The sequence below is a fragment of the Chroicocephalus ridibundus genome, chromosome 1 (genome assembly GCF_963924245.1).
Source record: "Chroicocephalus ridibundus chromosome 1, bChrRid1.1, whole genome shotgun sequence".
NCBI classification, from domain to species: Eukaryota; Metazoa; Chordata; class Aves; order Charadriiformes; family Laridae; genus Chroicocephalus; species Chroicocephalus ridibundus.
In genome coordinates, this window is record NC_086284.1 from 165,603,054 (window position 1) to 165,627,225 (window position 24,172).

Consider the following 24,172-nt stretch of genomic DNA (forward strand, 5'->3'; position numbering starts at 1 on the left):
GGGAAGTAGAGCTAGAAACGTGGCTTTTAAAAGCACTGTACTTGCCGCTCTGGGACAGGCAGGTGTATGGCCAGAGAACATACCACATGGGGGACATGGTATGAGTGACTTGGTTAGAGGGAGCGGGTGGACAAGACCCTCATTTAGCTTATAATAATAACACATGGGACTCAGTGTCATGGCAGTGGCAGGAATCAGAAGGAGACAGATGTGTGCTTGGCATCTGCTCATCAAAGAAGGGCTGTTTTATTTTTTAGGGTGGAGCAAACATGAGGTGAGTACAGGAGGTGCACGAGCTTTCTGGAAAGGGAGTACATGAAATGTGGCTGTGGTGGCTGGTGAGTGAGGTCAGCAGATGGGGTGTCCTGAGAAAAGCAGGAATGGGAAAAGAGGGATAGGGGAGAAGATTGGACAGAGAGGAATGGGAGGAAGTTGCTGAAGGAATGACAGGGTTTGGGTTGTCAGGGAGAGGGGAGCAGGCATTTCTCCTCTGCCCTTTGCAAGTAATGGAACCTGTTGGTCCCTGCTCTTCTCTGCACCCTTCACATGCACTGAGCTGGGGGGGGCTTATGGTTCTCTGCCTTTTGGTCATGCGTTCAACTTTTCAGGGTTTTGTTTCTCACAGGGTGTGTGAGGGCCTCTTTCCTCTGCTTCCCAGTCTGAGTGGGAACCGGAGGGACTTGTTCGTTCCTCACAGAAGTTCTGAGCTTCCGGATCCTTTGGGGCCATGTCATTATGAAATCTTTTGCTCCCCCCTGCACGTGTCCCAGTCCCTTCTAGCATGTCTTGAACTTTTTGTTGGCCCCTGGAGGGATCTTGACTGTGCTCCAGATTTAAACATCTGAAAAACGGGAAGGCACAAGCTGTCCCTTTGTACTGAAGGAAATCTGGCCGAGCTACCAGTGATGAGGCCAGCGTTGAGGGAAGCTGGATGGTTGGCTCGCGAGTGCAGCTGGGGGGCCCGCACCAAAGGGAGATGAGCTGAGAGAAGTCATTGCAAAGGGGGCATGGGGTTGGAGCTGAGCCTGCTCTGAGGGGCAGCTTGGCCTGCAAAACTGAGGATATTTACAGCCTTCCTTTGAGCCACTGGCTGTGGGGAATATGTTCAGCTGCAGCACTGAAAACCTGTGTTGGATCCCATAAGGTACAACATGCGCTTTCCTTCGATCACATGCATGAGGTTGTGGAGAGGGGCCTGTGTCTGTCCCTTGCTGCTTTCCCCTGCTTTCCCTGCCTCTTGTCACAGACCAGACATCTCGGCCTCGGTGCCTTGCACAGTGACCTTGGCTGTGGTCCATCCACGTGGACCACTTAGAACAAATGCTGGAGGAAAGGTTGCAGGGGGCGGTGGTGTACTCTTGGTGGGATTAGAGATAAGGGAGCCTGCGTGTGTGTGTCGTCTCTGCTGTTGTTTTGTACAGGACTTGGGGGTTTGCAGGAATTGCTGCTTTGCTGAGCTCTCAAAGAAGGGCACCAACACAGTCCTCGGTTAGTGAACGTGCAGTGCATAGGATAGCAACGTGGCTCACTCACCCAGTCACAGTTAGAAAGGGATGGCTGAGGTCTCGTGGGGGTGGGTGAGCTGAGCTTTCACAGACAGGACGCAGCATTTCTCAGTGGATCAAGCTTTGTGTCTCAGAAGCTTGTCTAGTTTCTTTCCTGTTCTTACCAGTCTGTCTAATAAAAGCTATTGTCTCTCCTTCCAAACTTTGCCTTGCTTATAGCCATAGACCGTCGTAGCTACAGTGCAGCCACTGCTATGTGAATGGAAAAGGTAGCATCTTTGTCTTATTTCTTTTCTTTTATTCCAGGACATCTGCACAGGGGCAGAATTAAGGTAGTTTGGGTGCTTGGTTTGAGAACTGCAAATGTAACGCTGCATTTTCCGAATTTCTAACATTTGAACTTCTTTTTTTTTAACCTTTAATTTTTTTTTGAGAATAAAATGCTCTTCTGTGAAGAATATGTGCTTGTAATCTTAACTTCACTTAACAGAGGTTTATATTGCATGATGGGAACGTCTTACCTTTTCAGTAATGCACTGGAGAGGCAAGGAAGCCTTAGGGAAAATCACTGCCTCTCTCCTGCCCTGACCCTGGCTTACACAAGTTCCCAAGGGGATGTTTGTTGCTGAGGTGTTGAGGGGGAGTGTGGGCAGCAACCTCCCACCTACGGACATCAGGAAGCACTCGAGAGCAGGGAGTTTACCTGGGTAAAAACAGCCGAGTGAGTCTAATGGGGTTTTTTGGAGACACATTGTTAGCACAACCTGGTGCTAACAACCTGGTGCACCCAATCTCTGACTCTCTTCCCAGTAGGACCTTGTGTTTTTTATCTCCTGCCATGTAGGATGCCTAAGGTTTTAGAGAGCTTCTGAGTAAGCAAGCTTTCAGCTGGGATATCGAAGCTCCAAGGAGTAGAGAAGGCATTGATCTCTGCCAAATGCATTAGTGAGGAACATTAAAGAAAACACCAGGTGATGGGTTATAGAGAAATTGGGTTATGCGCCCCTGGCCTTTAGTCCTGGCCACAGTGAATTCAGTAACTGCTCAGCCACAGGGTTTGTGTTGTTCCTGGTGACTGTACACGCTTGCCAAATCCTGACAGTCAGTCTGGGTACTGGCCCTTAGAACGTATTTCACCTATTGGTGAGCCATTGGAGACTGGGAAAAAAAAAATGAAAGAGCAAGAACTCTTCAGACCAGAGCCCTTCCTCTCGGAAAATTGGCATACTTGGTTTCTGTGATTTGATGGAGTTGTACAATATTGGTTTTGCCAGGCAGTGCTCTGCTTGCCCCCTGCAAGAGGCTCTCCTGGGTGACTGGCTCTGTTTCTCCCTCATCACAGACTGCTCTATGGACCTGCAGTGCCTCCCAGCTCCTGCGGCCACCTCCATCCCTGTGAGCGAGGGGCTGGTCCCTTTGCCGTCTGACTCAGATGCAAAGAGCTTGGCTACCTCGCTCCCTGCTGCCAGCTTGCTTCCATCTCCAGACTGCGTGTCCCTGACAGCACCTGAGAGCGTGGAGGACTTCACAGATGGGGACATCATTGGGGAAGAACTGGACTCCCTCCTGGACTCCCTCGCCGAAGGGTCACCATACCCTCTAGTAAGAGTGGGCGCTGCATGGGTTCCCTGATTCTTGTTCCAAATAGGTCCTTGGAGCACATGGACGTGTGTGCTGCCTTTTTCTCTCTTTCTGTCACTCTTTTCACCTAGCTCTTCCGCTGGCAAAACTTATTCATTCCTTCTATTTCTGCAACCAGCTTGAGAGTATCTCAAGAGCCCACCTCCAAGCCTGCTTTGCTGTGTGCAAGTTCATGGAGCTGCCCCTCAAAAGTACCCAAGATAGCCATCCCCCACCATCACCTTCTCCCTGGCGTCTGGTGCCCATGGAGTTGAAGCAGGCCTGAGGGTAGAAATAAGTGTGCTGAAGCAGGAATGATGGGTGTATTTTATACAGTGGGCATGCTCTAATCTCCGTGTATTTTGTACAGGCTGCATTCAGCCCAAGCTCTTTGAACAGGTCTGGGTGCCGTAGAGACGATGTGTATTCATACTTACATTGGATTTTAGTTGCCAGTGTTGCTGATGTTACATGAGCCAACTTGGGTCTGGAAGCAGTATAATCATATTTGTGCAGGGCTTCTCTTGAGCCAAAAAGCTATGATGAGAGGTGCCACAAGTAATGGTCGTAACCCTGACCTCGGTGCTGTGTGTACTCAGCTGCACTGTTTCTTGACCTGAGCTGGTTTAAGTGCCCAGTGCAGGGCTCTGCCTTGCAGACTGATGAGCTCAGGTAGCCTCACACCTCCTCAGGGACCTTGGTCCAGACTGTGTGCAGTGTAGATAGATTGGAAGGTCTGTGGGAAGTTTGCAGGCAGATGGGGCTGCCGGGTGTCCTTTTGCTTCAGATAATACAGCACACACCTGAGTGGGTGCCTGTTGCTCTCTGCGTTCACTTATTCTCTTCTCCTCGTCCCTAATATGCTGCTTATCCTCCCCCTTCCCGATTCCCCAAAGTCTCTGGTCCAGGGCACCATTCCTACCAACCTGCCAACGGAGATGCCCCAGCTGATCCCTGTGTTTCCGGGGGGAACTCCGCTGCTGCCCCCAGTCGTGACAGCCAGCATCCCTGTCTCCACCCCGCTGCCACCTGCCTCCTTCGGCCTGGTGATGGATCCCACCAAGCAGCTCTCCTCTTCCTCTGTCCTGGATGCCTTTGAGGCCCCACCGGGGGGAAGTGGCGGCTCCACCTTAGATTCGCTGGATTCCCTGGATTTGCTCCCCTACACAGACTCACGGCTTGATGCCTTGGACTCTTTTGGGACAAGCAGAGGGTCACTGGATGCCTTGGATTCCTTTGCCATTGGTAGGTGTGGGGCTGATGGAATTTCATGCTGCTCTCCCGGTGAATGAGTGCTAAAATTATTTCCGTCAATGCTGAGAATATCTGTCATATAGCTCTGTATGCTGGTGCCGCAGAACAGGAGTATAATTGTAGAAGAGGTCAGGGAATTGTCTTGAACAGAGCAACTGAATATGTCTAGCTTAGGAGTAATGAAAAAGGCTCTAGGTGTGTTATCCCAGATGAGCAGGATGTACATGGTGTGAAATCTCAGAGGAGAAAGGAACACAAAAGTATATAATGATGAGTGATGAGATCTAAACATGGCTTCGTATCCAGGACGCCTCCGATGGTAGAATTTGCTAGACTGTAACATGATTCCTCCACCCTCCCCAATGACTTTTTGATACTTGGACCAAATGAGTGAAATCCTGTTGACTGTTTTAGATGATATAGGACCTTGTTGTGCTGGGCAGAATGGTAGAGGCCAAGGTGGGTGTCTCCCATCTCTGGATTCAGGGCGGTGGATGTCCTGATGCATGGGGAGCTACACTGTCATGTCAGAAGGAGCAAAGCTGTGGAGGATGGTGGGCAAAGAGTAGGTCCCCTTCTGTCCCAGGAGGGAAGGGAGGCTTTTTCTTGGCTATCTTGTCCCCAGCGTTGCAGTCGGCAGCAAAAGTATTTTAAGAAGAGCAGAGATTGCCCAGTCAGCATTTCAACACTCATATTCACCTCAGTGTAGGGCTACCTTGGAGTTGCCACCTTGGGAATGCCAGCACTCAGCAACATAGAATTGGGTTCAGTAGCATTTGGGGAATAAGAAGGCCTTTCCTGAAATTTTTCCAAGACTTAGACGGGTGGTTTGGGGAAAAAGTACTAAATGTTACAAAATAAATAAAGCAAATGGATTTAATAAGCATTTATTTGTCTTTTTGTGAGCAGAACTGCTTCTGAAAGTGAAATGATTGTTTTTGTTTTGTGGGGCTCTTTCCCCCTTCTTTTGTCCAGAAGAAACTAGCCCTCAGGAACTGCGACACCCACCTGGCAGCCAAAAACCATCCCCCGTGGTGAGTGAGACGCTCCCCCGTGCTGATGTCCCAAGGTGCTCTGGAGCCAAGGTAGTAGTGACTTGGGTGATGTAGGTAATTTGGGCCCCTCTACTTAACCTGCCCCAGTGAGTGTTGCCTCCCACGTTGTGGCAAGGCAGGTAACGATTTCTCCAGAGTCAGTAGGAAGACATTTGTTCCATCTTCATTTTTATCTGCAACTCTGCATATTGCCAAGGTAAACATGGTGTGACCTAGGTTATAGACTCAACAGGGGACCACGGAGGCCAGAGTGCCACAGTATCTGGCAGCCACATTACACTGAAGGATGGGGCGGAGTAAGCCAGCTTTGTCTTAAAACTACTGAGGTTCTTTGCTCCTCTCTGCCCTTGTCAGGAGGCTTTTCCAGATACACTGTTCTGTCCCTGTTGCATGTCTCCAGTCTTGGAGGAAAGGGGAAAGCTTATCTATGGTTAGCAAGCTTGGAACAAAAATTATTCTCAAGTTCCTGTCATCCTACTATCCCTGTTACTTCAATGCAGAGACAAGTCTCTGTCCTCAGATTAATTGCTCCTGAAGACTCACTGATAAGTGGCTTGGTTTTTTCCCATGTTGGGGTAGCGTTGATTTGAGAGTCTTCAGATGCAGATTTGGTCACAATGGAAGGAATGGGAAGGAGCGAGGGGGACATTTTGTTGCATGTTTCATGATAGAAAACTGAGGTCTCTTACCAAGAGAGAAAGAGGCCCATCTTTGAAGTGAACATACCACACTGTTTGTTACGTTTGAAAAAGTTGCATGCGGCATTTTTGGAAATGTCACTTCAGGTGTGAACATTTTGATGAATGAGAAAATGAGACGGGTTTTTGAGAGAAGGGAATGGGGCAGGGGATAGAGAGGTTTCTTACCCATGTGGTTGCAGAGCTGAGAAGAGAGGTACATGTGTTTTCGCTCAGGTCAGCCTTGGTGGAGTGAGTCACCCAGCTGTGCCCAAGGTCACCGAGCACCTGCTGTCCCAGCCGGAACCTGTAATGCCCAACACAGCCCTGCTAGTAAAGAACCCCCTGGCATCTACTCACGTCTTTAAACAAGCCTGTCATATCTGCTACCCCAAAACAGGTGATGCGTTTGCTCTGCCACCCAGAGCGCTGGCCCGGGCTAGGGTTTGCCCTTCCCTGGGCTGATAGGGTTATTCTCTCCTGCAGGGCCCAAGGCTGGCGATTACACCTATCGGGAAGGCTTGGAGCACAAGTGCAAGCGAGACATCCTGCTAGGCAGGCTGAAGAACTCAGAAGACAAGACCTGGAAGAGGATCCGCCCTCGCCCAACCAAAACCAACTTTGTAGGATCCTATTACCTGTGCAAAGGTGATCTGGAGGGGATAGGGCTGTCGGTGGCTGGGAAGGGGCTGTACAGGGCATGCCAGGGAAGGTTGGGAGGGGGCTTCCAGTTTGTATCACCTGCTGCCTTGGGGGTCTTCCTGTCCCATGGGCCGGGAGGCTCAGTACAATGAAAGGCAGTGAGCTCCCGTGCTGTGGAGAGCTGGCAGCTTTTAAAGTGGTGGAGCAGAAGAGTTGCCAAGGCATAGTGTGGTGCTGTGCACTGCCAAGGGCTCAGAGCTGCCCTGTTGACATGGGCTTTGCTGAGAACCTGCCTCCTGTACATGTGCCTGCAGTAGTCCCACTCCACCCAGCAGCCCCATGGCAGGGCTGTGGTTCTTCCAAGGCAAAAGCTCACTCTGCCTCCTCCTTTGCTCCAGCCCATCCCTCCATATGCAGGCAATGTGACCAAACTGGTCCCTGAGGCAGTGTCATCACAAAGTACCTAATGAGGTGGGGAGATTGCAAGAGCCAGGATAACAGGGCTCCTTAGTGCTGGGCTGCTAGGGGAACTTAATCTGGATTGGCTTTGAAAGGGGTCAGTTAAATCGTGGTCTGTCCCTGGCCAGGCACTGAATTAAAGCAGGCCTCCATTTTGAGATGGTTTCCACAACAGATGGCATTGCTTGAGATTGTCACAATTCAGTAGTTTGCATTAACTTTCCTGAATGGTGTAGACAAACTTGGGGGGAGATGTCTTTTCTTTTTTCTTTAACTCTCCGTTTTCTTGCTTTCAACTCCTTGTGAGGTGTGGGCAGTGGGAGATGAGAGAGAGTTTAGTTTCTGACTGGGCCGCCCTCCCTGTGTGGTGGTGTGTGCTGTTTGTTGCTTTGTAGATATGCTTAACAAGCAGGACTGTAAGTACGGGGATAACTGCACCTTCGCGTACCACCAGGAAGAGATCGACGTTTGGACAGAGGAGAGGAAGGGGACTCTCAACCGTGACCTCCTCTTTGACCCGCTAGGTGGGATCAAGCAGAGCAGCCTCACCATTGCTAAGCTCCTCAAGGAACATCAGGGCATCTTCACCTTCCTTTGTGAGGTACAGAGCTGGTGGGAGGGAGCAGGCACCCTTCATCATCTCGTCAGTATGTATCTGGACCATTGATATGTCTCAGCCAGTGCTGTACTCCCAGAAGGGCAGTGAGCAGTGGATGCAGCTGTGTAGGAGAGAGGAGAGGTGGTTTTCCTCCTTAGCCCTGCAGCTGAACCAAGTGCACACAGCCTCATGGGACCACCTGTCTCTCCCTCTGTCTTGAGCTGTTGCTTTGAATTGGAATTTAGCCCCAGCTACTTTAGAAAGCAGAACCCTGTAATGCAACAAATTCCCACTTGATGTCTGTGCTGAGCCACTGAGTTGGTTGGCTGAGGATTGGTTCTTGCCATCTTGATGTTCTGTAGCAGAGAGTTCCCCACGCTGGCAGTGGTACATGTAAAGGGCCGTGTTCTTTGCTGTGAACTGGCTGTTCTTTTATTTCTCCCCCTCGTTTCCCCTTTGTTCTTGCTCTGTTGGCTAACTGGGAAAGAATATGTGTCTCTGACCAAAATTTTTCCAACCACAATGGAAAATACTGTTGAGAATAAGCCAAAAAATGTTGTCTGGAAGCTTTTCCAAAAATTTGTTTGCTTTATTTTAAAGCCCTACCACAAAGTTTTCACCAGGCTTCTTCTCACTTTGAACATAAGAATAGGCTGGCTCTGGTTCTTCTTCCCCTTCCAAGTGAAGTGGCTCTGGTTCTCTTCTCTCTAAGATTTTCCCAGCATGCTAATTCTTCTCTTCTCAGATTTGCTTCGACAGCAAACCTCGGATTATCAGCAAAGGGACCAAGGACACACCATCTGTCTGCTCCAACCTTTCTGCCAAACACAGTTTCCATGACAACAAGTGAGTGAACATTTTTTGCGCCAACGGGAGCAATCTCATCACAAGTCCAGCCAGTTTAACTCCAGGGCCCTGGTCTCTTTCTTTCTTTCCTCCTCATGGGTTCCAATCATAGGGCAGCTAAAAGCGTGATAAACAGCACTGTGTGCTTCACCCTGCACATTTGCTCCTACTGCTGAAGGATTTCAGGCATGAGCAAAGCCCGTTGGAGTCAACCTAAGTTTTCCATTGACTTAATTTGCCTTTCAGTTTGGCCTTTACATAAAGGTCAAACCAAAGATCTTCTAGCTCAGGATCCTGCCTCTGACAGGCTGGTAATGAACGTTTAGGAGAACAAGTATAAGAAACACGTCAAGTACACAGTAATACAACCCCTTCTGGCTCCTGGCAGCCTGAAACTTAGGGACTTACTGAGCCAGAGGAGTTGGTATCTTTGCTGCATATTTTGAAATGTGTCTGATCTCTGAACTTGAGCAGGGCCTGGGGTTGATACAGAGTGGGAGGGCAGGGGTTTGGTTTTCCCAGTGAGAGTTTGCCTCTCCCAGAATTGATTTTCTGTGTCCTTTGCCTGCCCAGTCACGTGTGTGAGAGTCACGTGTAAGGTGAAGATTTGGTCATCTGGTGCTTCATATTTCTCTGATCTGGCTGCAGGTGTCTGGTCCACATTGTGCGTTCCACCTCCCTGAAATACTCCAAGATCCGCCAGTTCCAGGAGCACTTCCAGTTTGATGTGTGCCGACATGAGGTGCGTTATGGCTGCCTGCGTGAGGACAGCTGCCACTTTGCTCATAGTTTCATCGAGCTTAAGGTCTGGCTGCTGCAGCAATATTCAGGTGAGTGTGACTTGGTGCAGGGCTGGTGACCTGTGCACCCAGCTCTCCTCCAGTGTGTGCCTAGGGCCAGTTAAGAGTGGAACAGCGTGGTCTGGGAGTATTGAGAAGTTGTCGCTCACTCGTGCATATGCTTATTGTCTCCTCAGTGACACAAAAAAGAGGGCCAAGGTGTTCTGTGAGATGATTTGGCCCTCGTTGCTTTACAGGTGCTACTGTAGTTTGCAGACCTGGAAGCCTTTCCCTTGTGACCAGCTGCATAAGTTGAAATGATTATTAGGTAGGGCTGAATCCCCAGAGGTGTTTTGGTGCTTAAATCCTGGGCAAGACTCTAAATATCAGTTGGGGCCCTGAGTGAGCATCTGGTGCAGTGAGAATGGCAGCATGTGCAAGTGACAAAGCAGTTATATAAAGGAAGGCTGCATCTCAAGTTTCTCTAAACAAAATCACCAACGGTGGGAAATGAAAAGGTACTTGGTGTTTACCAAAAAGGCTTTGATGCTAGACCTCTGAAAAGGCTATTGCAGAAACTATATTCAGGTCAGTCATATAATGACACTGCCACATCTGGCACTTTCATCCTCTCTCTCTGACATGCTGGAGGGTTTCTCTTGCTGCTCTTCTGTTAACTGAGTAGATGCTGGTCCACCTACAACGCTACCTGCATCTTTTTTCACTGCAGGGTCTTGTTTAGTGCAGAACCCAGCGCAGTGATGGGAGTACTTCAGAGAGGAAACATGTTTTGTATGCTTCTCACCGTTCTTTGATTTAACTGGAGGCAACTTCTTTAATTTACTATTCCAGTGCTTCTCACGGTAGTTCAATACAGTCCCCAGCCCTGAGGTGGCTCATGAGGGACAGTTACGAACAAGTAGCACACTGTGGCAGATGCTATCTTTTATTCTTCCTGTTTGGCCTCACTTACTTGTGGCCACAGGAAATAAAAAATTACACCACCAGAGTTTCTAAGCATGTTGCCAGTGAGGTGTAGGCCACCACTGCTGCCCTACATGCTTTTGATACTGCCTGTAGTATTCTGGGCACTCTAGTATTCAAGCACCTTGCTCTTTTCCCCACCCTGTGGTTGTTGTGGGTTTTTTTAGTAGTGGGTTGTTGGGTTTTTTTTAGAAAAAGTTTCTTTCTCTTTCCTTCCCTCCCTCCCTATTTCTTTCTCGTCAGCCTGTAGAAGAAAGGTTAGGTTGATTTTCGCTTCTTACCTTCTTTACTTGAAGAAGTGATTTCCAAAGGGGAAGCTTTGGAGCGGAGAGTTTGATTTGGACACCATTTGCTCGGCAAGAATAGGGAGGGGGCATCATTCATAGCAGCTTGCATTTGAAACCAGTGGGAGGTCGCATTTCACAGCCATTTGAGCTTTTACAGAGGCTGTGGCTTTGTTCTTGGGGATAAAGGATTGTATTAGTGGAGTAAAGGTTCCCAAGATCTGAAAATTCGGACAGGCGGGACTGTTTTCTTGTTTGCTGTGGCTTTTTACAGACTTATCTTGCTGTCTTCTTCCATCAGTGGAAATCAGAGTCTTTGTCCTCAGTAACGATGTTGCAAAATATGCTGAAATGTTATAAGTAATCAACACATGGGTCTTTTGGTTCCCAGGTCATCTCTTTGGGACAGTTCATACTTTGTAGAGCTGGTGTATTGGAAAACATCCTTTCATATTTGGGAGGGTTGTTTTTTTTTCACAACCACCACATTTCTAGACTGTATTGTTGAGTTAGTTCAGATTTGTGGGGCTGGGAGAAGGCAGTCACTTGCTAAGAACTTCATTTGAAATTCAGTCTTCTGACAAGAGCTGTATCTGCTTCTTCTGTCAGTTCTGCACGCCCAGGCTCACAGTGCAGGTGTGCAGAATGGAGAAGATGGAGGTTATTTTGGCCCTTTCTCTGCTAGGTCCAGTGCAGCACGTTAACTCTTTGCTGTGGATTTCCCAGTTTTATAGTTTTTGTTCCCAAAGTATGGATCAGTGCTGTGTCCAGCCCTGGCATACTTGGACATGGAAGAGGGAGTTGCACTTTTTCTAACTGCACAATTTGTTCTGGAATTAATGGTTAAGGAGAAAATCCACAAACAGCTCTGATCTGGGACTAGTACCAGCTATGCAGCAGCTGCCATTTTGGAGGCCTGAGCAAACGTTCTTGAAGAGTAGTAAAGTTTCCTGAAAGTTTTTAATCTTGTCCAAGCCCTGTACAAACAGTAGTATTGTTGCCTGGCAGAGACCTGAACAGCTGAAATCACAGATGGAGAAACTGAGGTCAGGAATGCTGTGACTTACCCAAGTTACACACGGCCTAAACTGGGATGAAAACTTGTGTTTGCTGGCCCTTAAATTCTAGAACATGCTGGCTCTCAGATCAAAGATCGTGTCCATGTGGCATGCCTGGGGAACACCACACATCAACAATAAAAGCTGTAGGCAAAAGCAACACAAGCAATATTGCAACCTGTCTGTGCTGGGGGTGCTGCATCAAGGCCATCCTCAGCACCCCATTTGTTGCAGTCAGATGGCCATTGTACGATACTTGCTTCGGGTTTTTTTGGCAGCTGTCTTGGGTCTTTATAGCACTTAAGTAACATGGGGGTTTTTGTAACAGAATCCTCACATTGACCCGCCAGTTCCTACTTATATACTTTTCTCTCACTGTTCAGTGCTCTGAGAATTGTAGCACCCATCTGGCTGGTTGGTGCTGTCAGGGGCTGTTCCCTCACCACTTGAGTTGGTCAGGAGCTAATTCCTTAGATAAGGTCTGACCAACCCTTTTTCTTGTTGTCTGATGTTGCATTTCTGATTCCTGAAACCTTGCAGATCTTTCCTTGCTGGTTACGTACTAGCAGTTGCTCCTTGGTGTTTGTGTTGAATTTCAACTTTCCTCTTCACCTATTGATTGATGGGTGCCCCCCACAACTTGAAGTGTGTAACAGGCTGATTAATCTCAGCAGGGATTAGGTGAGACTTCTGGGGTCTCTGTGATCTTCCTCCCTACTGGCAAAAACTCCAATACACGGTAGATCGATGGTAACTAAGCATTGTCTTCAGGACGTTGGGTAGTATCTGTTGATGTGGTGTTGGGGGAAAGCCTCGGTCAAGGTCTTGATCCCTAGTCAAGAATCAGCATCTTGGAAGCAGCATCTGGGTCTTTTGTAGACAGCCTGAGCAGAAAGCCAGGTCTGAATGAGCCCAGGGGACCGAACTCTTCCCCTTTCACCTGCCTTGAGTGGGAGTGCTGGAGAGAGAACTTCCCTAGCCTGTGCTTGAACACATTCTGTGGTGGTGTCAGGCTCCCTCGCAACCCATGTCCTGACATTACCAATGGGACTGTTGGGAGCTCTCAGCCACACAGGGGTTCCTAAGCCCCATCTTAGGAAGTCCTGCAACCCCTCCCTCCCTCTCTTCTTCTGGCCAAAGCATGGTGGCTCAGTCCTGTCTCCTTTTATTCCCAGGAATGACCCATGAAGATATCGTGCAGGAATCTAAGAAGTACTGGCAGCAGATGGAGGCACATGCCAGCAAACCAGCCAACAGCATGGTGAGTAGGGCACACCTTGGGCTTGCAGCCTGGTTTTGCTCCCAACTGTCGCAGCACTTTTTCTCTCTTTTCCTCCCACCGCTGTGCCTGAGTGGTCCCAGGCAGACCAGGTTGGGCATTGAGGAGGAGGACAGCTGAGCGCTCTCCTGTTTGCAGTGACAGTGATGAGCTTTGTACCTTGTTTTGCAGTGTTGTATCTGCTCTGTTCAGTGGTGGTGTGAAGCCTCCAGAGCAGGGAGGGCAATGTGCAGCGAATGGTGCTGCATGCAACACCCTGCTAGTGAAACCGGGGAACGGTTGGGGATCAAAGGGGTCCTGCTGCCCTTTAGTGGCCAAGGGATGATATGGCAGTTTGAAGGACTGTAAGAAATGACTCCTGACCCACGGGACTGCTCTAAACGCCGGAGAGGGTGGCACTTGCAGCTTAGGTGCTGTTGAGGCTGGGCAGAGATCTTAGCAGTGCTTTGCCAGGAGGAGGCTCCGAGCTTTGCCTGTCTTTGTGGCACCAGTCTCGGTGTGGGAGAAGGTGCCTCTGGCCGCACCCTCCAGCACTGCCAAGAGCTTTCTCTGGAGAGGTGTGTTATAAACAAAGGGCACCTCTTCGTTTGCTTTCTTCCAGCCTGTTGGCTATGGGTGGTGCTGCCTTAACCCGTTTTTTTTCCCCAAGGGGATGTTCTGTAGTGTAGGAGCAGAGCCCACCCAGTGAGGATGATTCCCAGCCCAGCCCTGAGGTTGAACTAAAGCAGTTTTGCCATTAGAACAGGGAGGTTTTTGTTCTTTAATTACTTTCAGAAGATACCGACGAGATTAGAAGCTTCATGCCTCCTAGCAAGCTGTCAGGCACAGGAGCAATCCTTTCTCCAGCAAAATGGTGAGGAAAGTGTTGTGAGTCCTTTTTGTTCCCACTTAACAGCCTGCTTTCCTCCATGTGGAGGCCTGAGCTCGCCAGCCCTTGGCCTGTGCCTTACTGTCAGAGCAAGGGTGCTTCACCGTTGTCTGGGACCTCTCAGCCAGGAGTCCCTCTGCAGAGACCAGCACGGAGTGCAGCCTGCGAGCACCCTGCGGAGGAGGTGTTTTATAGCAAAGGGATCTGAGTCACTCGTGTGGTGTGTAGCAGTGTTTTTTGGCTAGACTATGGGCCAGCAGAAGTGTTCTGAAGGCTGTACGGCACTGGTGCTGGGGAAAAGCAGGTCTGATGGGCATGGGTTAGCCCAACAGGAAAGATGCAGGTGACTGCACTGATGGTTGCAGTGGGCTCTGTGTCTGTGTCCACCTATGTACTGGTTATGCTGCATGAGATGGAGTTATCTTTGAGGAGGTGCTCAGCCACGTACCTGTGCGGCCTGTTCTACTGTTGTGGTCTGAAATAGATGGAGGAGAGGAAAGGGAAGCAGCAGTCCAGAATAACGAAGGTCTCGAGTTCCCAAGGCTGTCTGACTGGCTTAAGGAATACGTTCTAGCCTCTCAGGAAGGTGAGAGGATAAGTTTCTACAGACTGGATGATCTGAATGGTCCCTGCAGACAAAGCTGTCTGTGATGTCTTTCTGCCTGGTGTGAGGACAGAGGCCTGCATCTCCACAGTGGAGGAAACTAAGTTTGAATTTGCAGCAGTTTGTGACAGTAGATGGATTTATATCAGCAGTCACTGCCCCATGGAGTGTGAAGTCTAGTGACTACTTTAGTCCTGACTGCTTTGCATCTGCCTGCATTTTCCAGAAAGCTCTGTCTTGCCGTTCTCTGTCCATAATCTGGGGATAAAAAAAGATAGATGGGCAACTGTTTTCCTGTAAGCCTTGCAGCTTCAAATTCACCTTTGTCTGGAGGTCCTGCTGTTGGAAGAACAAGTTGTTCAGCAGGCATGGTCAGAAGCATGTGGGATCTGTATGCTGAGCGAGGGTTTTGTTTCTGGCTCTTGGGGTTCGCAGGGAGCAGAGGATCAGAGAGAAATGCCAGTGCCTGCTACATCAGCTGTCAGGAGATGGGCAGAGAGCTACAGTTTCTGGGCCCTGTGGGCAGTGTTAGGGCTGTTGGCCAATGTCAAAGTCTGGCTGCACCCCACAAATGCCTGTCAGGGCTGGATTGCACCCGCCACCCTTCTAGGACATTGGTTTGTGCGGAGGCGAAGCAGCAGCCTTGTTGGTACAGTCAGAAAGAGCCTGCTAATGTCACCGTCAGTTGTCTGTAGGGATTGGCAGTCTGTCATTGACACTGTGCAGGGAGACAGTCAAGTCAGTCAGACTCGTGTTTGCAATAGCAAACCGTGGCTTTGGCATCAGCACGTACTCAGCCAGAGGGCTGTGCTCCGGGATGAGACACTGGCTTGCTGCTGAAGACCCTGGGGGCAGAATTAACGTATCTATTGAGAGATGTTTACTTTTGCCATTATTTTCTCCTGTCCAAGCAGGCTAACATGACTCAGAGTTTTCTCAGTGTCCTTCCAGCTTTCAAAGTTGGCTGCGTAGCAAAGACAACTTCCCAGGAGTGCTGTAAAAGCAGACCCCTCCTCCCCACCATCCCGTGTGATCCACGCTCACCCTGGCGCCCTCTGGTCAGCGGAAGCAGAGTCAGTCCCAGGGATTTTGCTGCAGCTTTGTCACAGCTGCCAGCTGGACTCAGTGGCTGGCGCTATCCAGTTGTGGAGAAAAGAGGCAGGCAGCATACAGGGATCCAGCAGCTGTGATGATGCAGGTCAGGAGACCTAGCAAGAAGTGGAAGACAAAGATACACTGCTTGCTAAACACTTGCCAGGGATCTCACACTTGTCCCCACAAAATCGGCCCCCATAGAGGCTGCTGTAGGAGTAAACCCAGGGGCTGCAAATTGAAGAGGCAGTCAGCAGGAGAGACTGTTGTAGGTATCCAGGTGTCCTCCCATCGCATCCCTAGGAATAAAGGGTTTTAATCCTCTTTTTTTCTGTTTTTACTCAACTAGCTGGCTGCAGAACCCCCATAAAAAATGGCCCCAGAATTAGCAATTTAAGCGTGGAGATGAAAGGAAAGTCTCTAATAAGGAGTACATGCACCTAAGTACAGTTCCCTCAGTTGGGTGGTTAAATAACCTGGATTCCTCATGTAGTCCTCTGAGGCATGTGGCTTCTCCAGAGAGCATTTCAGTACCGCTGAGAGGAGTTCCTGAAGTTGGGAGACACAAGTGGCCATGCTGGGGCTGTTGCTTTCTGCAAAGCCTGAAGTGGAGACCTGTTGTGCCAAAGACTTTTATTTATTTGGTTGCCATGGTGCGTAGCTAACACTATATTGTCTGGCTTCGTAGCAAGGGGTGGTGCCACAGCCCGCAGCACTTTTGCCTGGCTTTGTCTGCTAGAGCCTCATGTGATACTAATTTCCACACCGTTGGTTATCAGCAGCCTGCCAGGTATGTGTCTTGCCTTTACAAATGCAGTCATGTAGCAGCAACAGCAGCAGCTTTGATTTTTCGCTTGTCTGCTAATCCCCTGGGAGCATACATGCCCACTGGATTGACCAGCAGCTTGCATGACTCTGATGAAGAAATGCACAGGGCTTCTTTTTGTTAAGAATTTGTGGAAAAAGTAGGCCAAATCACCAGAATTACCTGAGAAACGTTTTCTTTATCTCTGATTTATTGTGCCTTCTGGAGCCACTTGGTTTTTCATTTTGCTGGGTCAGTAGATTTGAACCAAGCTTCCTGGCTGCGCTGAGAGATCTGTCACCTGGAGGATTATATGGCAGATAGCACTGGGCTGATAAAAGGCAACATGCCAGCAGTGCTGTTATGTTACCATAGGCCTACACATTTGATGGGTCAGTGGTGAGCTGTAGTGTAATTTTCTTTGGAGACAAGTCGAGATTAAAACTACTGTTCAAATGCCACATGTCTGAGAGGGAGACACCTTACTGCCTTCTGTGATATCCCATGTCTCACCCCTGCTCATCTGTCTGCTTTGATGTGTTCTTGGCGGTCACCAGCACTGGTGAAAGCTGACAGATGAACAAGTCGCGTGCCAGATGCCACCAGAAAGGCTGTTCTGCTGATGAGTAGGCCAGAATCACCACTGCATTTCAAGAGAGATGACGGTTGTCTGGAAAGGTCCTTTTGCTGGGATGTCCAGAGCAGTGATGGCCTCTTGATAGCCTGTGCAAACCTCATGAAGTTCAACAAGGCCAAGTGCAGGGTCGTGCACATGGGTCAGGGCAATCCCAAGCACAAATACAGCTCTCCGGTCAGCTTTTCACAGCGATGGAGGACCCTTTGTGTGTCAGCTCTGCCTCTCTGAAAGACTGGGCCTGGAGGATGCAGGGTGGTAGTCAATAGCTTACGTGGCGTTTCCTGGGAGATGCTTTGATTCTGCACCACCTGTGCTTGCTGTTGTCCCTTTGCCAAAGGATGCACATGGGGTTCATGCTACTGCTAATCAATTGCTGGCAGAAGCCGTCTCCTCGGGAACATGGTTTGCTTGTCTGCGCAGGGTTAGAAGTCAAGGCATGGCAGCTGGGGTGGGCTGCTTATGTGGTTAGCCGTCAGAGAGCTGGTGTACTGGTACATGACCGTTGTGATTCCAGAGGGTGGAAGCAAGGACAGGTAGCTTGGGAGGAATACAGAGAAATTGTCCAAGCAGCCAGGGACCAGGTTAGGAAAGCTAAAGCCCTGGTAGAATTAAATCTGGCCAGAGACATCAAGAGCAACAAGAAAAGCTTCTACAGGTAGGTCAGTAATAAAAGGAAGACTAGGGAAAATGCAGGCCCTCTCCAGAAGGAAACAGGAGACCTGGTTACTCAGGATATGGAGAAGGCTGAGGTCTTCAACAACTCTTTTACCTCAGTTTTCACCAGCGAGGGCTCTAGCCACACCGCCCAAGTCGCAGAAGGCAAAGGCAGGGTCTGGGAGAATGAAGAACTGTCCACTGTAGGAGAAGATCAGGTTCGAGACCACCTAAGGAACCTGAAGGTGCACAAATCCGTGAGACCTGATGAGATGCATCTGTGGGTCCTGAGGGAGCTGGTGGATGAAGCTGCTAAGCCACTATCCTTCATATATGAGAAGTCATGGCAGTCCAGTGAAGTTCCCACTGACTGGAAAATGGAAAACATAACCCCCATTTTTAAAAAGGGAAAAAGGGAAGACCCGAGGAACTACAGGCTGGTCAGTGTCACCTCTGTGGCCAGCAAGATCATGGAGCAGATCCTCCTGGAAACTATATTAAGGCACATGGAAAATGAGGAGGTGATTGGTAACAGCCAGCATGGCTTCACTAAGGGTAAATTGTGTTTGACAAATTTGCTGGCCTTCTACAATGGTGTTACAGCGTTGATGGATAAGGGAAGAGCAACTGACATCATCTACCTGGTCTTGAGCAAAGCATTTGACACTGTCCCACACAACATCCTTGTCACTGAACTGGAGAGACATGGATTTGATGGATGGACCACTTGATGGGTAAGGAATTGGCTGGATGGCCGCCCTCAAAGAGTCGTAGTCAACGTCTTGATGTCCAAGTGGAGACCAGTGACGAGTGGCAATCCTCAGGGGTTGATACTGGGACCAGTGCCATTTAACATCTTTGTTGGCGACATGGGCAGTGGGATTGAGTGTACCCTCAGAAAATTTGCCAGCAACGCCAAGCTGTGTGGTGCAGTTGACATGCTGGAGGGAAGGGATGCCGTCCAGAGGGACCTGGACAGGCTCGAGAGGTGGGCCTGTGCAAACCTCATGGAGTTCAACAAGGCCAAGTGCAGGATCATGCACATGGGTCAGGGCAATCCCAAGCACAAATACAGGCTGGGCAGAGAATGGATTGAGAGCAGCCCTGAGAAGGACTTGGGGGTGTTAGCTGATGAGAAGCTCAACATGAGCCACCAATGTGCTCCTGCAGCCCAGAAAGCCAACCGCATCCTGGGCTGCATCAACAGAAGTGTGGCCAGCAGGTCAAGGGAGGTGATTCTGCCCTTCTGCTCCACTCTTGTGAGACCTCACCTGGAGTACTGTGTCCAGCTCTGGAATCCTCAGCACAGGAAAGACATGGACCTATTCAAGCGGATCCATAGGAGGGCCACAAAGATGATCAGAGGTCTGGAGCACTTCTCCTATGAAGAGAGGCTGAGAGAGTTGGGGTTGTTCAGCCTGGAGAAGAGAAGACTCTGGGGAGACCTTACAGCAGCCTTCCAGTACTTAAATGGAGTCTACAGGAAAGATGGGGAGGGACTCTTTGTCAGGGAGTGTAGTGACAGAACGAGGGGTAACAGTTCTAAACTGAGAGAGAGGAGATTTAGATTAGATATTAAGAAGAAATTCTTTAGTGTGAGGGTGGTGAGACACTGGAACAGGTTGTCCAGGGAGGCTGTGGATGCCCCATCCCTGGAGGTGTTCAGGGCCAGGCTGGATGGGGCTTTGAGCAACCTGGTCTAGTGGAAGGTGTCCCTGCCCGAGGCAGGGTGGTTGGAACAAGATGATATTTAAGGTCTCTTCAAACCCAAACCATTCTAGGATTCTGTGATTCACAGTTGGCTCTATGGCCAGTGTGTTCTTAAAAGTTCTTGCTTATACCCTCACATACTCCTGTGCCCAGGGCGACTGATGTCCAGTAAGGTTTGCTCTTTGGTTTGGAAATGAGCTAGAGACACCAGCCTTGCGTCTTCCAGTGGTGGTACAAAATATGCACAGCTTTCCAGAGATATGCTCAGAAAATGCAAGGCAGCGGTGATATGGGACTGGCTCCATTCTTTTCCCCTTCCACAATCTCTTAGTCATAATCACAAAAGAGCCTTCTCAAGGAGGCAGATAGAAGGCCAATGAAGGTAAGTGGCTGAGAGGAAATGAAAGGTGTGCATCGACAGTTGTACCTCTGTCCAGAGATCATGATTAACTGCCTGAGAGGCCTGGTGCAAAGGAACTGGTAGGGATGGAAACCTGCCCAGAAATAGCTTTGAAGGGTATTAACAAGAGTACCCAGCTCTGAATTCAGTGTGTCAAATCCTAGACGTGACATGAGCCTCTTGGTCCCAAAGTGGGAGCGGTGGGTCCTGTGCTGTGGCACAGCCTGGCCTCCTCCCAAGGGGGCTCTCTCGTCTGCGACTGAGCTCTCTCCATGGGTAGCGAGGGGGATGTGGATTGCCCTCCCTGCAGGGAAGCGGGGATTAAGTGCTGGGGCAGGCCTTGCAGAGCTGGGGCAGGCCTTGCAGAGCTTGTCCGTACATGGAGATATGCTGCAGGGGTTTTGCAGCCAGGCCTGGTCAGTGCTTGAAGCTGCCAGGCTGGCTGTGCTTTTGGCCAGATGTCAAAGGCCAGGAAATCATGCTGAAGCAAGCGGTGGTTTTGCTCCTGTCTGGTATCTCGATGGACCACCAGCTAATGCTGGCTGGAGAGCTGGGTTGTTTCTGATTTAATCTGGCATTTCGCTGGCACGTGGGTGTGCAGGGAGCTGCCAGCATCTTCGTGGCAGTTTGGGGGGTGCATTTTGGCTCTGTTTGCCTGAGATTGTGGTTCTCTTCCCCAGGCTTCTCCTCGGGCTCCCACATCAAGCACCTTTGACCTCCAGATGAAATTTGTGTGTGGCCAGTGCTGGAGGAATGGGCAGCTGGTGGAGCCAGATAAAGACCTCAAGTACTGTAGTGCCAAAGCCCGTCACTGGTGAGCCATGCAAACCTCTCTTTCCCCCCACCCTCCTCAAGGGCAGGAATTTATCCTATTACCTTCTCCAGGGCTTCATTTGGCCTCTTTGGAAGAGGTTGCAAGGTTTCCTAGTGGCCTCTTGCTGCTCGGGGTGTTTGTCCAAGTATAGCAAGCGTTGCAGATAGCTGTTTTCCAATTTCTAGCTCTGATCTTTGCTGTTTGTACTGGCTGCCAGCATTACGCAGACTGTTACTCTGGTGTGTGCAGTCCAGCTCCAACAATTCCCTTTTTTTCCCAGTTGCTATTACTTCTTCTTAGGAAGGCCACTAAGATAGTTCTCTGCACTTGTTTATACTCCAAGCTGTTTGCAGATGTCTGTCAGGTCACTATTAGCAACGATTCAAGGTATTCTGCTTCCTTTTAAATTAGTTTCCTTGGCTTTTTCGTTGCTTTGGTTGCTCTTCTCTGGCACATCTTGTCTGTTTGCACCTCCTGGCTCCCTGGGGCCTGTGAGGATGTTCAGTGTCGTCGAAGAGGAATATCAGCTGGGAAGGCACCATTGGGTCATGGAAACTGTGGCACTTCTTGCCCAGGCAGCCTGGCAGGATAGGATGGAAGGGTTTATAGGACTTCACTTCCCATAACACAAGCCACAAAGGCGCAGTCCAGCATCCTATTGCAAATGTGAGACCTTTGATAAAACAGAAAGAGAAGCAGCAGTTGCTGAAGGACGTGAGCAGGTGAGAATCACTTCCTGGAATGGGAAGGATAATACCTCTTTATGCAGCTACTGAATAGAGCTGGGGATTTTGCCCAGGGTATCTTCTGGTGATCACTCGCTGGTGCTGCAGGGGAATTAATACTTCCTGGCACCTGTTCATAAGACAGTGCTTGTAATGACTTGCATTTCTGCTGCACCTTTCAAGCAGAAAATATTCCCAAATGTTTTTCATGGATTTGATTGCACAAGAATTGGCTGTGTTGAAGGGTGGAATGCAGCTGTTTAGTAATCCATGGTGATGCCATGTGAGACTTGAGGAGACTTTTGCGGCTTCATGAGAAGACGTACCCCAGGAAATATGTGATAAGTACTGGGAGAAATCCTTCTAAAACACCGTTCTTGTCGCTTCTCTGACATAGATGTGTGTGTCTAGGAGCAGATGGATAGTGCAGGGACAAGCTGGACTAGAGGATCTGGTCATCTCTCAATATTTAAGGGTCCCTGAGGAAAACAAAACCTTGTTCTGCCTTTCCTTTTGCCTCTGTTGATTTATTCTCTCTTCCTAGTTGGACAAAGGAACGTCGCGTCCTGCTGGTGATGTCCAAAGCAAAGAAGAAGTGGGTGTCTGTCCGACCACTGCCTTCCATCCGCAACTTCCCACAGCAATATGATGTAAGCCCCATGCCCAGCACGGCCAGGTGCCCCTTCCCCTTCCCTCCCACCATGGTGCAGTGCTTTGAGGGCTGGTCCCTTATAGACCTGGCAGGGAGGCAGGCATGTGTTGGCTGAGGTGGGAGGCAAGGACAGACTGACAGCAGCAAAATCTCAAAGACATCCAGCGAAAGGGTGGAGGAGAAAAAGGAGCAGCACCCATTTAAACCACTCCATGCACGTATGCGAGTTTCTGACGTTGCTGTTAATGCAGTCACCATCTCAAGAAGTGGCTGGCACAGGGTTTGGGAATGAGATTTAAGTCTCCCCTTAGGTCAGGGTTTCTCAATGTGGGTGAGAGGCAAGACAAGGCGCTTGGGAGAAGCCTGTCCCTGCCTCTGCTGTGGCTGCGCTGCCGCAGATTGTGAAACTTGCTCACAATGTGTTTTGAAAGCAAAACTAAGAACTCAGCTAAAAAGCCACGTGCTGTGAGGAAAACTACAGATATCCAACCTCCCACCCCGGCCCTGAATATAGCGATTGATAGTTTCTCTCTCCCGCTCCTTTCCTTTCTCCCCGGAAGGAGAAAGCTCCGCTCCCCCTGCCCTATGGGATCTGCTAGCCCTTAGTCCATGGGCAGGCACAAGGCCACGTGTGAGGCCTTGAGCACTCTCCAGTTGCTGACCAGTTGCTAGAAGCTGGGGAGGGGAGCAAGAGTTATTAACAGCTGCTGCAGTAGGAGATGAGGCCAGCAGGTGAGTCGCAGATTGTGCAGCAAAGCAGGTTGCCGTACGAGTGTGTGCGTTGCCCGAGCTCCCACCCAGCCCCAGCCGGAGAGGAAAAGCATTGTCTCTTCTCCTCGGTTTGTGTGGGCCAGCTGGTGTCCACACTGCTGTCCTCCTCTGGGGACAGGACTTGGGGAGAAGGGGTGATCAGTAAATAGGATGCTTGGAAAGCTTCTCATTTTCTCTAGCGATGATGCTGTTGGTAGCTAGGAGGTAAAGTTGTGTGCACGCTAGTGCGGTTTAAGCAACCTGTAAGGCCACATCTCCTGCTTGGAGGTGGCTGGAGAATGAGTCACCTTTGAGGACCAGCAATGTGACCAGCAGGCAGGAGCCACTGTTGGGTCAATCGGGTTGCTCCTTGCTGTCTCCCCCAGGGCCAGTGCTAAGCATAGCTGCACCTGGTTGCCTATGGAAATGGCAACAAGAGAGAGGCCAGGTGCTGAACTGAGCTGCCTGCATGTTTATAGAGAAAACTTACCCTTTGTGTCATCAGGAGTTTGAGGAAAAGAAGCACGAGCTAATGATGTATGAAGTGTCCTGTTTGTGACCTCTCCTGTGTGCAATTTAATGTCCCAGTTGGTTTTTTGAACCCACTTTCCCCTCTAGCAAGGAGTGTTTGTGCAGATGCTAAATTTTGCTCTCTGTCTTTTAACAGTTGTGTATCCATGCACAAAATGGCAGGAAATGCCAGTATGTGGGCAACTGCTCCTTTGCCCACAGCCCTGAGGAGAGAGACATGTGGACCTTCATGAAGGAAAATAAAAGTGAGTGAGGAAAATACGGGCCAGAGAGTTTGGGGAGAGGGAAGAGGATGTTTGGGCAGTGGATGCAGGGTCTGTTAAGACATACTCTTGACAACAGAGATGGAACTGGTTGGAGCTGGTACCATGAGCTTAGGTGGGATTATGGGGCAGGTTTGTTTACAGTAATTGAGAGCTGCTCTTCTTAAACGCGCCTGTGTATCTTGAGTCCCTCGCTCTGGGACGAGTGCACATTGCTCTATTGCTGCCCTCCCTTTCTGCAGCTCTTTGAATCCACCCTGTTCTACCCCTCCAGTTGCCTGTACTGTCCCAGGCCTGGCTCTGTATGGAGCTCTGCCAAAGCACCAGTCCTGACCTGTAGCTGCTTCTGTATCTTTCTTGTCTGTCTTGCATCTGCCTTGGCTTTCTTGCCATTTCTGCTCATATCCCGTGCTTCTGAGCTGCGGCACTCCCTGCTCGTGGCATTGTATTCAAAGGGGTGGATTTGAGATCCTGAATTAGAACATTGTTGGGTGGTGCATTTGTGGGGGAGCTTGTCTGGAATTAATTTTGCAGGCTCCCAACGTACCTTTTGGGGGAAAGCTGGGGGGTTGCCCATGTCCTAGATGCCAGCTCTCTGTCAGCGGTCCCTGTGTTTTCAGACCAACA

General features: G+C 49.7%; 1 protein-coding gene across 8 annotated transcripts in view; it reads left to right on the plus strand.

The window, feature by feature from the left end:
* Positions 1-24,172, plus strand: part of ZC3H7B (zinc finger CCCH-type containing 7B) — a 47,505-nt gene that overhangs the window by 17,115 nt on the left and 6,218 nt on the right. For 2 of the 8 annotated variants that reach the window (XM_063322523.1, XM_063322527.1), the window contains exons 9-20: positions 2,848-3,107; positions 4,022-4,370; positions 5,358-5,467; positions 6,349-6,511; positions 6,598-6,759; positions 7,608-7,813; positions 8,556-8,656; positions 9,305-9,486; positions 12,937-13,022; positions 20,491-20,624; positions 21,894-21,999; positions 23,419-23,527. In XM_063322523.1, coding sequence (XP_063178593.1) covers positions 2,848-3,107; positions 4,022-4,370; positions 5,358-5,467; positions 6,349-6,511; positions 6,598-6,759; positions 7,608-7,813; positions 8,556-8,656; positions 9,305-9,486; positions 12,937-13,022; positions 20,491-20,624; positions 21,894-21,999; positions 23,419-23,527 — 1,968 coding nt within the window. Of the gene's footprint in view, positions 1-2,847; positions 3,108-4,021; positions 4,371-5,354; positions 5,468-6,348; positions 6,512-6,597; positions 6,760-7,607; positions 7,814-8,555; positions 8,657-9,304; positions 9,487-12,936; positions 13,023-20,490; positions 20,625-21,893; positions 22,000-23,418; positions 23,528-24,172 lie in introns of all 8 variants that reach the window. The other 6 variants (XM_063322520.1, XM_063322521.1, XM_063322522.1 and 3 more) reach the window with 5 other exon arrangements.